This window comes from Cavia porcellus, unplaced genomic scaffold (assembly GCF_034190915.1).
Source record: "Cavia porcellus strain 051 isolate PalLab524CR breed Dunkin Hartley unplaced genomic scaffold, mCavPor4.1 scaffold_7, whole genome shotgun sequence".
Classification (NCBI taxonomy): Eukaryota; Metazoa; Chordata; class Mammalia; order Rodentia; family Caviidae; genus Cavia; species Cavia porcellus.
The window spans coordinates 4,274,369-4,292,354 of record NW_026947490.1 but is presented as its reverse complement, the minus strand read 5'-3'; the positions used below and the strand labels follow the sequence as shown (position 1 = coordinate 4,292,354).

At 37.1% G+C, this 17,986-nt stretch overlaps 1 protein-coding gene and 1 non-coding gene across 2 annotated transcripts; one reads left to right on the top strand and one right to left on the bottom strand.

The window, feature by feature from the left end:
- Positions 1–979: 979 nt before the first annotated feature.
- Positions 980–1,098, bottom strand: LOC111754436 (5S ribosomal RNA). The gene has a single exon (XR_002789121.1). It is a non-coding gene; the product is annotated as a 5S ribosomal RNA (ribosomal RNA).
- Positions 1,099–2,019: 921 nt separating this feature from the next.
- On the top strand, positions 2,020–17,624 carry LOC134476819 (probable E3 ubiquitin-protein ligase HERC1). The gene is given in 7 exon segments (XM_063252478.1): positions 2,020–2,071; positions 2,074–2,514; positions 2,517–2,947; positions 9,977–10,072; positions 15,876–16,070; positions 17,258–17,359; positions 17,362–17,624. Coding segments are annotated over 7 exon segments (1,551 nt in total). The 3' UTR covers positions 17,596–17,624.
- Positions 17,625–17,986: the final 362 nt, after the last annotated feature.

Here is a 17,986-nt window from a genome sequence, read left to right as displayed (position 1 = left end):
TTTTCTGTTCTTCCATTCCACCACCTGTTTTTCCTTGGGTGGTACTTAGCATTTCTCTAACTATTCTGCATAATTCTAGCTTCAGGTCGTTGATAACTTCATTCCTGAATTGGTCTATGAGGCTCTCTATATGGTGCCTTATGTGTATTGGTGCGGTGTCTGCTATTGCCTGTTTCTCAGAATTGGGGGCCGAGGAGCCTTTCTTGTTGCTGCCTCTTCCCATGCTGCCTCTTCTTCTCTGTTCCTTATATATGCAAGCTTATATAAGAGGCCCAGCTTCTCTCCCAGTCAGCCACAGCCTGATCGAATTGCGCCAGTTAGGTGTTCCCGCTCACCGCTGCGCACCAGGGAGTTACGGACCAGGCAGCCTACGCGTCTCCCCTCCCGGCCACCGTCAGGCTCTGGGATCTGGGTTGGGACAGCCTATCAGGTCCGCCGGCAGCATCACGCAGGCCAGGCACTTTTCACCAATCCCGCCCGAGAGGGGGATGTGTGGCTGGAGTCGCCACCGCGCCCTGCTCCCGCAGGACTGCTCGGGCCCAGAAAGTCCTCTGCTGGAGTCAAACTGTGGTAGAGTGTCAGTTTCTCTCACTCACCTCACCACAAGTCAGTGCACACCTCCCTGCCGTTCGCAGATTGCCGTTCTCAGAGCTTCTGCGTGTCTCTCTCCTTGCCGAGCTACTGTAGAGGCAGCCAGCTGCCGCGCGGCGGGAAACCCAAATCGCGGCTTACAATGGCGTGGGGTCCAGCCTCCACCCCAAGGCTTTTCTGTTCCTGTTTTAGCACCAGGACTGCATTCCAAGTTGGTTTCTCTCAGCCCAGTTCGTTCCTGAGTCAGCACAGCATATCTCCACCTGCTTATGTCTCCTTAGTCCACACCATTCCTGGCTTCTGAGCCGAGTCTTTCAGAGAGCCTCCAGTAGTTGCTATTATCTGTCCGCCATGTTCTCCCGGGTTGTTTTTTTTTTTTTTTTTTTCAACCCTACAGCACCTGGTATTCCCAGGTGGTCTCCCATCCAAGTACTAACCAGGCCCGACCCTGCTTAGCTTCCGAGATCAGACGAGATCGGGCGTGTTCAGGGTGGTATGGCCATAGACCTATCTACCAGTTTTGCATTTGGATTATTCGTGTATTTTGATATACAGTGGTAGGTTGTTTGAGATCTGCTTTGTTTTTCATTTTGTTGATTGCTATAAACTTACTGCTTTTGCTCAGTCCCATAGATTTTGATATGTTGTTGCCATTTTCATTTGCTTAAAGAAATTTTTACATTTCCTTTGTGAATTTTTTCTTTCTACTATTGGTTGTTCAACAGTAAGTTGTTTAATTCTGTATAATTGTCTAATTTCTGTATTATGATTCTGCAGAGAAATAGAACCAGTAGAATATGAATATATATGGATTTATTAGATCATATCACATGAGCTTAGGTTCAGAAGTCCCACAGTGTCTGTCTGCAGGCTGGACAGCTGGGAAATTGGTAGCCACTCAGCCCAAGATGAAGGAAGCCTCACAATGGAAGCCTAGTCTGAGGGACAGATTTGAGTTCTAGTGGTGATTGTGTGGTAGATTAGGAGTTCAAGTTTAGACATGCAGACTTTTAAATGCCCATTAGGTATCTATGTGGTGAAGCAAAGAGAATAATTTTATATATGAGTTTAGGAAGAGGTCTTGGTTAGAGATGAAATGTGGGAGTCACGTGACATTAGAACCTGAAGGGAAAAGGATCATCTGAAGAAATCACTATTTTTTAAAATAATTTTTTATAAGAAAAGTTCCTGTATCCCTTCACCCATTTCTCCTTAATGTTAATAAAACCATGAGTTCATCAAAGCTTAAATACCACGATTGGTACAGAACCATGAATTCAACTCCAGACTTCATTTTCACTTCACCAGCTTGAAATCACTAATTGTAATATAAGGTGGAAGTTTAGAAACAGTTTACAAATCACCCATATAACTTTTTGACTTTTCTCCTTTCCCCTTATAGAACTAATGGCTGAAGAATAAATCAACATGGCAACTATGGTTCCACCAGTGAAACTGAAATGGCTCGGACACCTGAACAGTTCTGGATTACAGAAGACAGTGAATCTATTGCTACAAGAGAGGGAGTTGCCATCCTGTATTCTAAACTAGTCAGCAATAAGGAAGTAGTATCTTTGCCCCAACAAGTTTTATGTCTCAAAGGACCACAGTTGCCAGACTTTGAACGTGAATCTCTTTCAAGTGATGAACAGGACCATTATTTGGATGCACTTCTTAGCAGCCAGCTAGCACTAGCAAAGATGGTTTGTTCAGATTCTCCATTTGCTGGGGCACTGCAAAAACGCCTGCTTGTACTCCAGCGTGTCTTCTATGCACATTCTAATAAATACCATGACAAAGGAAAAGTGAAACAGCAGCAGCATTCTCCGGAGAGCAGCTCTGGTGCAGCAGATGTCCATTCTGTTAGTGAACGTCCTCAGTCAAGCACTGATGCACTTATAGAAATGGGTGTTCGAACTGGTCTAAGTTATTATTTGCACTTCTGAGACAAAGTTGGATGATGCCTGTGTCGGGACCTGGCCTTAGTCTTTGCAACGATGTTATTCATACTGCAATTGAAGCTGTGAGCTCTTTGCCACCATTATCTTTAGCCAATGAAACCAAGATTCCTCCTATGGGTTTGGACTGCTTATCACAAGTAACAACATTTCTTAAAGGAGTAACTATTCCCAATTCTGGGGTAGACATTTTAGGTCGTAGATTAGCTTCTGAGTTGCTGCTAGGTTTAGCAGCTCAGCGAGGCTCTCTGCGGTATCTTCTTGAATGGATAGAAATGGCTTTGGGGGCTTCAGCAGTTGTTAATAACATGGAGAAAGCCAAACTACTGTCAAGCCAGAAAGGAATGATCAGCTTTGACTGCTTTATGACTGTCTTAATGCAGATGAGACGTCCTTTGGTATGTACTTTAACTGTCAACTTTACTTACTTCTTTTTTTGGGGTTTTAAGGCAGAGTCTCACTCTGAAATCCAGACTGGCCTTAAACTCATTATGTAGCCCAGGCTGGCCTTAAACTTGAGGTGATCCTCCTCCCTTAACCTCCCAAATCCTGGGATTATAGGTACGTGCCACCATGCCTGGCTGTAAATGTCAATTTTCAAGTTTGTAACAGTTTTTGAGAAAGGCACACCAGCTTTTAGTGAATTAGTGATAAGTAAATGATTTAAAAGTTCTTCTGGTGTTTGGTAGTTAATATTTATGTACTCTGTATGAAAAACTCATACATGTTGATAAGTAAGGACAGACTAATTGGTACAGAATTAAGACCACTGGATTAGGAAGCAGGTTTACTGTTATAGTTTCAAGATTTATGTGAGTGTGGGAAATTCATTTAACTTCTGAATACTTATAAACTCATGTAAAATGAGGGACCTTGCCAAGTTAATATGAAAGTCTTTCTAAAACATGTGCAATTTCGTCCTTGGTTCCCAAGTTTTGTTAATCACTTATGGTACAACAACTGTTAGTCTACAGCCTGGGGTTATAGGCCTGTGGGTGCTGTTTCTGCCTTCATAGAGCTAACAGTTGAGTAGGGTGAGAGAAACAGTACATACAAAATTTCAAGTAGAGAGAAGTTCTAAGATGAAAAATGAAGAACACAGGGAATGGAGAGTGACAGACTCAGGGAAAAGGCTGTGAGGTGAAAGATGCACTATTTTAGTCAGTCTGATTAAGGAGGGACACTGCATTGTGACATTTGAGTGGAGACCTGAAAGAAGGGAAATGATGAGCTAAGCAGGAGTCTGAAAAGAGTATGTCATCAGAGGAAATTGCTTGACTGTCATAACCTTGCACATGTTTAGGGATGTTAAATAGCTGACTATATTAATGTTTTTGGATCATTGAACACAGCTGTTTGCAGTCTCTCTGTTTGAATGTCTACTTTGTATTCTTTGATACTGTGATTTGAGCAACTATTTCCAAGATGATAATATGTAATCTATTAACAGGTGATTTCTTACTGTTATGTTTTTTTTGTAGTTCTGTATTATGTGTAACCTTACACTACTTTGTTTTGTTTTGTGTTTTTCTCTTTTTCCTCTTAAATAAAAAAAAGAACAAACAACATAGTGTAGTATCTAGTAAATTTCAAGAACTTTTAAGACTGAAATTAATACTTTTGTGAAAACCAAGGATAAAATTTGAATATTAAAATACTAACTTGGAAGAGTAAGACTCAAATATTTTTAAACTGACTTAATTCAGTTAGGCTACACTGTCAGTCTTTTTTTGCTGTTTTTTATTGTGAAATATTAACTAATGGATTTATTAGTTAAAACAGTTAAATATGTCACTAGTAGATTATGTGTCTAAGGCCTTAGCCTACAAATACCCTTCTTATAAGGAAGAGATTACCTCAGAAACCTAGACCACTGATTGATAGTGTAAATTGCTCTGCAAACCTAAGAAATCTTTATAGTAAATGTGTATACTTACTTATATGTTTTATTCTTCATTTAATTAGCCTGCAATATTCCATCCCAAGGAAGGAAGGAAGAGAATTCATTTTGTTGAGTGCCTACCATCCAGCACCACATACTTTATGTGCTGTCTCATTCAGTTATCATGTTAACTGTGAGGCAGATGTTAAATTACCCTGATCTTGAAGATGAAACAAATGTGGTAGCTTGGATTTACAAATACATTGAACAACAATGTAATATAACAGGTACTCCAGATTTAAGCACATAATAGATCAGGCATAACATTAAATAGTTCTTATGACCCTGAATCAGTCTGCAAAGCTTATTATTTTTTCTGATTATTCTATGCAGTTTTTATTCCATTTTTGCTAAATTGATTCATTTTTCCCCCATTAATGACTACTTTAAAAGTAGATGTAAAATATGTTTATTTTATTGCTGGATTTTCAGCTTTATCTCTACTTGGCCTCATTATTGGGCAAAGTACCAAGCATACCTAGTCAGAAGTCACCTATCAACTGAAGCTCATAGGGCTTCAAGACCATATAGTGCCCTGTAGCATAGCTCCTTGTTGGGCCATTGGTGTTCTAGAAAACTATATTGCTTTCTGCAGAATCGTGCCTCTACTCTGGGGAAGAAGTCTGTGTGTTTGATTTAATTTGTCTCTCTCAAAGTTACCTCTGACCTGCATTAGATATCAATTAAATTAAAACTCAGATTGGTTTTAGGGGAAAGGAATGGTTATTTAATTGAATTTTGTATTAGTTATTGCTCCTTGTGTAGCGAATGACTGAATCTGATGATGATCTTGATCTCTAGAACTCAAGTTTCTTACCCTTTACTATGTACTCAGAACTCAGACTACATGACCCTCTCCTGCTGTGTTAGACCCCATGTGACCTGAATGTCCTTTCCATGAGTTTCTTAGCCTCTGTATGACTGGGATAGGATTTGAATTGTAAGATACAGGGAGCTGCACATAACCATCAGTTCATTACCAAAGTCTAACAAAATAAGTTCAATCTGTGAATTATGTTTATTTGTGTGATTCTTAAACTCAGCTACCCAAGTATATATTTGAGTAGGCACAAATAAAATACTCTTTAAATAAGAGTAGAGGGAAAAGAAAGTTATTCATATTGTAATGTAAATGTACATCTTCAAATTCTAAAAAAAAATAAACCATAATATAAACTCCTTTGGCATTTGATGCCATTGAATGTTTACTGGAAACTTGTTCCAGATATTGTTAGATGCTGGGTTAAAAAGCATCTGTGTCTTTACTTTAGCTAGATTGTGATTTAATGAAAGAGGGAGACATACACATTTCAAATTAAAGATAATGGGATGACTAGTAAAGGTCTGCATTGGAAGGGGGTTTATGAACATAAAAAGTGGGCCTTACGAAGGAAGGATTTTTACATTAGTTGAAAGATAGAAGGAATTAGTCTGCTGACATGAATTGCATGAGTGGGATTAGGTGGGGAAGGGAAAAATCAAAATTCACAAAGTGACCAGGGAGTGGGAAGCAGCAAGCTCCTGGATATGGGGGCGTAGAATGGGATGAGATGAGGCTGTGAGCTAGGCAGGTGCTATATCCCGTGCTGTATGATTTGGGCACTTAACTTGTAGGCAGTGGAAAGTCACTGAAGCAATTTTGAGAAAAGACAGAACCTTAAGGAAATGTACTCCCTCTAGTTGTACATCCTTGTCTGAATACCTTAGACAAATGTGGGGGGAAAGGTATTATATTATTTTGGATGGTAATTATTTAAGACAAGGGTAATTAAATGGATACTTTAGAAATCACAACTTTATGTTGCTTTAATTTTTACTTGGACTGTTATACTTTGTATCATATATTAATGGTATATGAAGTTACACATTTAATCAACTGTCTTGCACAACTTAGTTTCTTTAAAGATGGATAATTTTAGTTGTTTCTAGTTATGCAGCATATTTATAAAACACACAGTACTAACAATTCTGTGTAGAGTGGATTGTAGAGATGTCTCTAATCTTGACTGGGGTAGACTCATCCTCAACTAATTGACTTTTCTTGGAAAAGGAAATAAACTAGTGACAATGTGTATTACATGGAATTTGCAGAATATTTTATTAGTTTAGGTTTTTCTTTTATCTGTTTACTTTTTTAAGTATTGAAAATCGTAAGCCCTTATACTTGTTAGGCAAGTGCTCTACCACTGAGCTATAGTCTAACCTTGGTATAATATTTTTAAATTTAGCAAGAATTAATATTCCTAGTATTCTCTTTTTCAGTGTACATAATATTAAGTACTGCTGTCAGTTTTGAGATCTTACTATGTGTTGGAAAAGCATACATGATCTCTCTTCCCAGTTGTATCTAAAGATGAGTCATGTGACTAGTAAGTATGCAGCCTAGATTTAAACCTAGATTGGTCACTATTGCTGTTTTCAGCATTGTCCTAGAAAAGTATGAAAGAGGGATTATAATGGCTTTGGTGCCAGCTACCATAAAGTTACAGCAGTTTGTTCCTCATCACTTGATTTAGTGATCACAAGAGTTTGCCTTTAAATAATGGAGCCACATATCACAACTGTGTTTTCCCCAGAAATGCTGTGCAGCTAATTAAACAATTTAGAGAGGTTGTGCCAAAGTATTGGCTGCTATAGCAACACAATATATATCTAGGGACTGGTTATTTCCTGAAACATTCAGCTTTTTGTGTGGTTCCAGCCCTCCATGTCAAAATATGAGCCTCAGAGAGTAGCATGAGCATCACCTGGGATTTGTTAGAAATGTAGACTCTTGATGGTCGTGATGGTGCACACCTGTAATCTCAGCTGTTTGGGAAGCTGGAGCAGCAGGATCATCAGTGTAAGTCCAGCCTGGGAAATTCAGTGAGACTTGCTTAATCCCTGATCTCCCAGTAAAAAGACGTAGGATGTAACTTATTAGTGTTAGAATGCCCTTGAATTTGACTTCCCATACTGAAAAAAGAAGAAAAAAAGCAAAATCTCAGCCCTGTCTATACTTCCTCAATCAGAATCTATATTTTAACAAGATTGTCAGGTAATTAGTATCATTAAAACTTGAGAAGCCCTGCCTAAAGTAGTTACGAAGAAAAACTGACTTGGCAACTGAAGGTGACCCAGTAATAACAGAAGTAGCCAAGTTGGGCACAGTGGCACACACCTATAATCCTAGTTATGGGGGAGGCCGAGGTGGGAGGATCACAAATTCAAGGTAGCCTAAGCAATTTAGAGGTCCCTGGTTAGAAAAACATGAAGCAGAAAGGAAGGGAAAAAGAATGAGAGGAAGGAAGGAAGGAAAGAAAAAAAAACTAGCTAAGTAGAACCAAAAATGTAGAGATGGCAGCATATTCTGTGATTGGAAGAGTCTGATTAGCTTATTGACAGCAAGCAGAAGAAAATAGTTATAAATGATAGTTAATGATGGGGTGGGGGGAACAGAGCCTGATGATAGGAAGGTTTGCCTATCAAGTGTTTTATCTCTGATCTTCACTGTCAAGCCAGGCTTTACATTTTAAGTTTATAAACACTTTTGAGAAATGGGAAAGGGAGCCATCTGTAAAGCAAGAAAGTACTGAGCTCTTTAGCTTTGCTGGGGTAAGGAAAGTTGTCTGAAGGGTCATTTACTTGGGCTTCATTGTATGAGTTTTTATTTTTCTTTCTTCTAGTACTAGAGCCTTGAGCTGCATCCCCAGCCAGTTTTATATTTTGGGTGAGGGTCTTGCTGAGTTGTTAGGTTCCCCAGACTGGGCTCAAGTTTTTGATCTTCCTTTCTCAGTCTTCCAGAGTACTGGGATCACAGGTGTGTACCACCACACCTGACTCCATTGCACGAGGTTTTGAAGGCAGAGAATTTCCAGAAGAAAAGTTCTGCACTGTAACAGCTGTTGGAGAATTCCAAAATGATTCCTGTTTAAGTGATACAAGGGTTTTTAATGTGTGTATCTTCCCAGAAGATATAGGTTGATAGATATTTCACCACTATAAGCTGGATGCAGTGTTTGTGTCCAGTCCTAGCTATTCATGTAAGTGAAGAAGGATAAATGCTTAAGCTGAGGAGTTTGAGGCCAGTCTGGGCAATATAGCCAGGCTAAATTTTTAAGAAAAAAAAATAAAACAAAACACTATAAGTTGATTTTTTTGGTGACATAGAAGGCAGATAAATATGTAGAACAACAATGAAAGCTCTGCAAAACTTTAATGTGTTATGAAACTTTAAAAATTCTAAGTTGGATGTGGACCTGCCTATAATCCTAGTATTCTGGGAGACTGAGGCAAGAGGATTGCAAGTTGGAGCCCAGCCTGAGCAATTTAGCAGATTAGCAAGACCTATCAAAATAAAAAAGGGCTGGGAATGTAGCTCAGTGTTTCTGGGTTCCATTCCCAGTTGCAAAAAAAGAGAAAAAAATTCTAACTAAACTTCATTAGAATTAAGTACTATGAATATTTTGTTTGAAAACATTGATTGGGATTTTATATTTGGTTCAAAATAGTCATTTCTTTTATTATAGGGATTACAAAGTTGTAAGTGTAAAATACTTTGCATTGATAAAAGCATAGAATGGAATCTTTCAGGGCATGTAAGTCAACTTTTCCTCTGTGGTACTTTCATATTGTATATCTACCAAGTAAGTGGTCATCTGATTGTATGTTTACAATGTAGTATCTTTTGCAATAAAATCATAAGTGAAATTTTCACAATTATAGCATTGAAAAGTCATAGAAAGAACTTGACATTTGTGGTGAAATTTGAGGTGCCATGGATGTGGTTCACTTTCTACCATTTTTCATTAAGGTAATGATTTCTCTCACTGGGCCTTGCTATGGCAAACACGTCCCAGAGAAATTCTGTAAATATTTTAAGTGTAGTAGGAAAAAGATGCTTTGTTGTTAGTGTAGACACAAACTGACTCCTGGAATATCAGTTATGCTGAAACTGAGAAGAAGATAAGGATAGACTTTTTCCTCTCTGGATCATTACCGCAGATGGCTGTATTCTACTTATCTGTATCCCTTGGGGCAGGAAAGTAAGACAACCCTGGGGGTTCACAGGAAGTTACCCAAAGAACATTTTACTACCTGTTCCCTTCTTTTTTTTTTGCCATTTTTAGAGTCTTGTGACCCTTTGAAATGAATCAGTATTTAATGAATGAATCATGGAGAGATTGGGCGTTAATTTGCCATCTGAGTCAATAACCAGGCCTTTTATAACACTTATGTGTAAAAGTTACTTTGAGATCAAATGTTAGGATTTGGTTCCACTGTGCACAGTCATATAAACAGTCCTCAGGGTTCAGTGGCAGAGCACTTGTCTAGTGTGTCCAAGACCCTAAACACAATCCCCAGTACCACAAAAAACAAGTGAACAAACAATAAACCAACATGTAAATAATTCTTAAAATACACATTGTTTGCATGGAGTATTTTAGTGATTTTAAATATATTATCTTCTCCTTCCCATGCTGTATCCTGCAATGTTTAATTACAGGGGTCATCTGCTGATCGGATTCAGTGGAGAGAACCAACCAGAACATCTGATGGCCTGTGCTCACTCTATGAGGCAGCTTTATGTCTCTTTGAAGAGGTATATAATCATCATGGATTTTGCATTAAGTATTACTTCATCTTTAAATACTATAGCATGTACTTATCCATTAAAAACATGTATTTGGAGAAGGAACTAAAACTACAATCCAAAAGAAAGGCTCCAAAAGAAGGTGGCATGAGTGATTGCCTCTAGAGAGTTGGATTCTAAGGTGTTTTGGCCAGGGGTGGGAAAGAAATGTTTTCACTGTATGTTTTTTGAATATTGGATCATGTACTGGTAAATTTAATTGAGAAACTTATTATTTATTATTATTTTGTCTTTTTGAGACAAGGTGCTGCTGTGCAGTTCAGGCTGGCTGTGAGCTCATTTTGTAGCCCAGGCTGGTCTCCAACTTGAAATGATCCTCCTGTCTCAGCCTCCCAAGTGTTGGGATTACAGGCATGTGCCACCACACCTGGCAAAATTTTTTATTATTAAAGCAGATACAGAAGGACATACACATGTATGACTCAAGGGATTATTAAATAAACACCTTTCTAGTCTGTACTCAGATAAACAAACAGGATTTTCCTGGCCATGGCAGAAGCCTTTCACGTCCTTGTCATAACTTCTTTCCTCCTTCCCTGAACATAATCACTAACATGGCTTTTAGACTAACAACTTCCTTGTGGTTCTTTGTAGTTGTGTTGCTCAGGTATGCCTCCCTAGATACTAGTTCATTCTTGCCCATTAAAAAATAGAAAAGTTTTCAATCTCTGAATCGATACATCCTTTTTTTCGTTCACTGTATATGTGCAGTAACTCACTTAGACTGTACGTTTTCCTAGTGTATTTTGCTGATTGACTACTCTTGAATCAGTTCAGTGTCTTTTGAGTTGCCTGCAGGTTGGCATCTGGATCCAGAGGCTCAGTCAGTCTCAGGTTTGATTATTTGGCAAGATACATACATGGTATTGTGTTTTTTCATCTGGTTTCATCTGATTACCTCTCTTGGTGGTGCTTAACAACTAGATCTAATTGATTTGTGGTTAGTTGTTATGGTGTTTTAATTCTATTATTTTTTCATTTATTAGTAAGAATGTTTTTATAAAGAGATGCTTTCCATATCAACTGTTTGATTACTCTGCTATAGCTCATGCAGGAAAGGCAGAAAAGATGCTTGACTCTCCCTACTTACTTGTATTTTCAATTCATTATTACTATTATTATTATTATTATTATTATTATTATTATTTGATACTGGGAATCGAATTCAGGGCCTTGTACTAAGCAGGCAGTTGCTGTGCCACTGAGCTAAATCCTTAGCCTTTATTTTCAATTTAATGAACTGACCCTTTATCATCCTTTTAAGCTTGATTAAGAACTTGATTAACTTGATTAAAAAATATAACTTTAAACTTGTAGACTTAAACTTGAGTGTTGAATTATTTGTGGTCAGTGTTGCTTTATTTAGGCCTTGTCATGGTTTATGTTTGTGTCCCCCAGGCCTCATGAGTTTGCATTGTTCATTTGTGATGGTTCATTGTATAGTGCTTGGATTGATGGTGTCATTGCTCCACCCACATAGGGGTGGAGCCAGGATGTGATGTAATGGCAGGAAGAAGGTGTGTCTTTCTCTTTGCTGGTTCGAGCTCGCTGTGGGCAGCCGCCATGAGCTGTGGCCCAGCCATACCTGCCTGTCTTGGAGCCAACGGAGTATGGACTGAAACCTCCAAAAACTGTAAGAAATAAACCTTTCCTTTCCCAACTTGGGCTTCAGGTATTTTGTCTCAGCAACAAGTAAAAAGTAACTAAGACAGGCCTGTTGTCTTGTCTTGTCAGGGTGGTAATATCTTCAAAATTTTTCTAAATTCTTTTGACATAAGGCTGCTAACTCTTCAAGAGCTTCTTTGCTTTTTGATACAGCATATTATTCTTGGTGCATCATGTACATTTCTTGCCCTGGGGATAAACTTGATATTTCTTCAAAAAGGCTGTGGTTTTGTTATTGAGAATTGTTAATTTGAATACCATGATGAGGGTGCTAGAGATGCTTACTGCTAGTGAATTGATCTTAATTTTTTAGGCTTTTCTAATAAACAGAGCTAGGAAATTGTGGTGTGTTGTGGGATGTATGCCTGTGTGGTATATTTAAAGCCAAAATACCTCTAATTTAGCCTTTTTTATATTACATTTATATCTTTTTTCCTTCTAATGAAAATTGCTGATTTTAAAGGATAAAGGGATGATAGATTTAGAGTATCTTATAATTACTGATTTGTTTTAATCACATTTTGCACACAAATGCACACATAAACATACACATAGCTGTCCTAAAATAATAATAATTACAAATATTACTTTTTGGTGATTACTGAAAATTAACTTTTTAATGTTCTGATTTATTGTAGTTGTACTTAGAATATGTAGTCATTACATACTCTGTATTATGTACTTTTAAGCCCTCATTTAGTATTAGTTCTGTAAGTATATATGTAATGCTTACTTCTGGTCTCTGTAATCTTTTTGTTGTTTGAAGCCCATTTTGTAGTAGATTTTTAAAAAACTCAGAGGAATGATAGTCTCATAGTTTTTGTATATTGATAATTGCTATGCTGTTTACTACAAAAAGTTCGGGAAATAAATTCTCTGATTCGCCTTTCCTCCCCCACTTTCTCCCTTTGTCCTTCCTCCCCTCTGTGCCTTTTTCTTTCTCTCTCACCCTTTGTCCCCTTCTCTCCTTTGTATGTCTGTCATTCTGTCTTTTCCCTTTCTCAAGTACTGGAGTTTTGAATCTAGGGCCTTTGCATTGGAGTTTGAATCTAGAGCCTTTGCACTGAGTTTGAATCTAGGGCCTTTGCACTGAATAACATCCCCAGCCTTTTTTTTTTTTTGTCCCCAGAGTCTTGCTGAGTTGCCCAGGCTGTGATCAAATTTATGATCCTCTTGACTCACCTTCCAAGAGTGTTGGGAAAATAGGCTTATGCCACTACTCCTGGCTTTACTTTTTTTTTCTCTGTATGTTGTGTTAACCCAATTTCTTTTAGCATGATGAGTTGCTGTCTTAAGACCAAGTCCAAAGATAATCTTTCTTTTCTGTGAGTCACATGCTTATTTTGCTGAGAAGTCTTTTGCAGAACATTTTTGTCTTGTAAAGATCAGTAATTTTACTAGAATCCATCTTGATATTACTTGTTCTGGATATGGTGTTAGAGTCATGAGAAGTCAATATGTAGTTTCAAATATTTTTAATTTCAGAAAAATGTCTTTAAATTATATTTTCTAGTATTAGTTTCTTTGTATGTTTCTTTCCAATTATTTGTAGGTTAGATCTTTGCCTAACAGTGTCATTTATTCTTAAACTTTTAAATATCTTGTTTTTTAATTTCCAAAAATACCTTCTTTTTCATCCTTTGTTTCTTATAGGGCATTGTCTATTGTATTATTTACTTCTGTAGTTTTGCTAGTTTAGTCTTTCTTTTGGAAATATTTTTTATTTCTACTTCTTTATTAAGTATGTCACTTCATTTTTTAGCATTGCCAATTCAAATTTGTGTTTTTCTGTCAAATTTCATTTTCCTAACCCCTTTAACCCGTTGTTCTGTTTCTTTTTTTGGTACTTGGGATCCAACTCACGACTTGGTGCCTGCCAGCTTGCCAGGCAGGTGCTTATGCTGCCGAGCTAAATCCTCAACCCTCTTTAACCTGTTTTGAAATAAGTTAGTTGTTTTGTTTTGTAGACATTTTTCTTGTGGTGTGTTTTGGATGTTACTATGCTCCTTTTCCTTTGCTTTTTTAATAACAACAGGATTTGACCTCAGTCAGCACTTTAGTGTTGGTCATTATGTGAAGTTACTTTTCCTAAACTTTTAAAATAGGTTAGGATTCATTATATCTTTTCTAACTCTATAGACCCCTGCCCTCATGTTATTTTTGTGTGATTTTGAGAAACAATGGTGTCTTCCCAGCTTGTTCTCCTTCCCTGATTTTACCTCACTCTCTCCATCATTCCTTGCACTTCCAGGAGTTTCTTATCAGCGTGGGGCTCTCTTCTAGAAACGAGTCCTGAAGCTGGTTAATTTTTCACAGGAGCTAGATGATTATTTAAAAAAAACATTTTAAGCTCTGTGAGTAGTTTCTTCTCAGTGTTGTGGAGAGCAGAAGTATGAGAAGGCTGCGTTTTTTCTTGTTTATAAACCGTATTATAGTAATCTGTCTTTCAATGAATAGTTTTAACTATCTTGGCCCCACCATCTTTTTGTCACCAGCAAAATTTCCTATCTTTTCTTGGGGATGAGGTGTTTTCACTTACATATTATTTATTGTGTTCTTAGAACTGTCTTCATGTTCACTGGAAAATGCTTGTCCAACTTGTTGTTTTGCATTCTATTTAAAGGTTCTCACTAAAATTATTCTATCTTTGCCCACTTAATGTGCACGCAAACTAATATAGTGTCTGATTTCAAAGATTCTTATATTGTCTTGCTCAGTTAGGCAAGACAGTTTAAAAAAAAAAAAACTGAACCAAATAGCGTCTTCAAAATAGCTCTGGTCACACTGAAGGTCTTTATTGTATTGAGTGCATACAAGTCAGTAAAAAATCCATTAACCACTAATAAATAAGTTTACTTACTATAATGTGGTAAACAAATAGATGGCAAAATTGTGGCCCTACTGATAATAAGGACATGTGAGATTAGTGGCCTCCCTCTTTTTTTCCCTGAAGTTGGCAAACAAAACCCCCAAAGCCCAAAAAAACAAAACACTTTCAAAAGCACAATACACATCAATAGTGTGGGTGCTGTAGTGACATTGGTACTCTCCCAAAGACCCGTTCCTGTGCTTTTGATGAGAAGTTTAAATTAAAAGAAAAACAAAACATTGTGACTAGCAGAAGATTTTACCATTGTATTCAACACAAATGGTAAGTAAGCCATGCCTTTTATTTTGTATATGAGTTTGTGTGTGTGAGTGTGTATGTGTTCAATTGCTCTGGACTCGCATGTTTTGCGGATGGCCTTTCTTTGGAACATTGCTGGTAGCAATGTTATAAACATTTTGGGGAATAGTTTGCTATAGTACATTTCAAGAATTACAAGATTGTAGGATTATTGTCCTTTTTTTTTTTGTCTTTTTCCTTTTTATCGGTACCGGGGATCGAACCCACAACTGCTTGCTTGCAAGGCAGGCGCTTATGCCACTGAGCTAAATCCCCAGCCTCTATTGTCCTTTTTTGATATACCACTTTTTAGATTCTCTACTAAGGAAGTTATAAAAAATATAGTAACAGCTATATTCTTAAAAATGGCCTATAAAATAATGAAACAGAATTTAAATCTTATTAAAGGTAAATGGTTAAATAAATTATGATTTTTGTACTGAATATTTTTCAGTTGTAAATATTATGTAGACAGTAAATTTTGCATGAGCTTTTGTAATGTTTGTCACATTTGTATAACCATAGTAATGACTGTGTTAGTATGTATATAAAAAATTCGAGAATGACACATAAAAAAGATAACAGTTACTATATTAGGGTGATGAGATTATCAATGGTGGTTTTCTCTGTGTTTTTTAAACTTTATTTTTTTATAATGTTGTTGTATTCAGTAATAAAATTCATATTTGGAAAGACATCTCCTTTTCCATTTTGTATTCTTACATGAGTATCTTAGTGATTTATTCTGTGCAAGTACATATTCTAGTTATCTGTGTTTAAGACTAAATATGTAAGACTAGATGTGCTATTCTTAGGTTTGAGCAGTTGAAAGTGGAAGAAAAGTAACAATAATTTTAGAGAATATGCATAAAATGCCTAAACTAAAAATGTTTTGTTTTTTCCAATTTAAACTTTTTATAGGTTTGTAGAATGGCTTCTGATTACTCAAGAACATGTGCTAGCCCAGATAGCATTCAGACTGGAGATGCTCCCATTGTCTCAGAAACCTGTGAGATTTATGTTTGGGGAAGTAACAGCAGTCATCAGTTGGTAGAAGGCACACAGGAAAAAATACTGCAACCCAAACTAGCTCCCAGTTTCTCTGATGCCCAGACGGCAAGTTCCCTGCATACTTTACAAATGGCTTTATACTTACTTGCTTTTTGTTAAGAGTATCTTTTAAATGAATGAAAATTCTTGATTGTTTCTTGTTTATGTTGTGTTAATGCCATACTGCATCAGTTTTTCATTTTAGTAGAAAAATGCCTTTTTGATCTCCTAAACACTTCACACTGTTTCCAAGGTTCAGAAACTAAATTGAGATTTGGATTCTTAGAAAGACTTTTGAATTGAATAGATTTTACCATTATATTCAACACACTTGGCAAATAAGACTAAAGAAAGGCTAAAGACCTTAATTTTCCTTTTTCTAGATAGGCATTTCATTTTCTTATTATGATTACTTTTTTTTTTAACATTTGTATCTCAAGCAAGAACTTCTATTTTATTATTTTAATTGAAATGTATTTTTTTTCTGAATGAGTTTAGAGTATGTTCTGTATGGTTCTTCCATAGTTTCCCTAAGGAATTTATAAGAAAATTTTATTTCTTTTCCTTCTCCAACTATAAAATGAGACTAAAACATTTTACTTTGTTGTTTCATTTAATCATGACTTGGTAGATGTCTTAGTTACTTGTTTTTTTGAGGTAAAATACCTGACACCCCAAATTAAAGAAGAAGAGGTTTAGTTCAGCTCCATTTGTAGACCTTTCACTCTGTAGTTGGCTGGCTTCAAGGCAGGGTGGCACTGCAGAGGGACAGCATAGAGGAGAAATAGTCTGTAGGAAGCAGAAGGCAACAAAGCAGCGGAGCGGGGAAGAGGCAGCTGCAGAGGTCGAGGCAGCTTCTTTCTGTCTCTTTATATTCCCTCCAGGCTCCTGCCTTTGGGGGATGCCACTCACACTTGGTGGGCACCCTTCATCCCAGCATTACATTTTTAATTCCAGCACCATACACCCTAATCTAGCCACCATAGAAACGCTCCACCTATGAGTACACGAGGCTTTGTGGAGACATGAAGGATAAATTGGAAGGATAATATAAATGTGAATTTGAGCTCAAAGATGAAATTAATATGAAAATACTATTAGTATTTCTCTACTTATTCATTTTTTATGTATATTCATGCCATATTCCGCTAAACCTAACCCTAACTGTTGAACTTCTTTGCTAACACTGATTTTAAATATTACACCTTGATACCCACAGAAGCATTTTATATTGTCATTGTGTTCATTTGTAGATTGAAGCTGGACAGTATTGCATTTTCGTTATTTCTACGGATGGTTGGGTCAGAGCTTGCGGTAAAGGCAGCTATGGGAGACTGGGCCTTGGAGATTCCAATATAATCAGTCTACTTTAAAAAAGTTAACCTTTGAGCCTCACAGGCCCATTAAAAAGGTTTCGTCTTCTAAAGGCTCTGATGGTCACACTTTAGCTTTTACGACAGAAGGAGAAGTCTTCAGCTGGGGAGATGGTGACTATGGGAAACTAGGACATGGAAATAGTTCAACCCAGAAATACCCCACGCTTATTCAGGGGCCTCTTCAGGGAAAGGTATGTGCGTTGTTTTTAGATTAAATTATTAGATAACAGTGCTATTGTAATTGATAGTATCTTTTAGATTTTGATGTATTTCTGAAGTTGCCCCTCATCCCTTACTCTTTGACTTAAATTTTTCTGTATCTGCTTTATAGTTGACAGAACACTTTCACATACAGTATTCAATTTTAATTCTTTATGAATGCTTTTAAATTTTTTCTTCTCTTTCTTTCTTTGAGATGAGGTCTTGTGCTATTGCCTGCTGGCCTTGAACTCTGGAGTTCAAGTGCTCCTCTTGCTTTAGCCTCCTGTGTATTTCAGCTCTTAAGCTCTTGGCTCAGTTTTAGTTTGTGTATTATTATAAGAATTAATTTTTATGTGAGGTATTTTTCCCCCATTTTACTGATTAGGAAACTGGGAATCATTCATT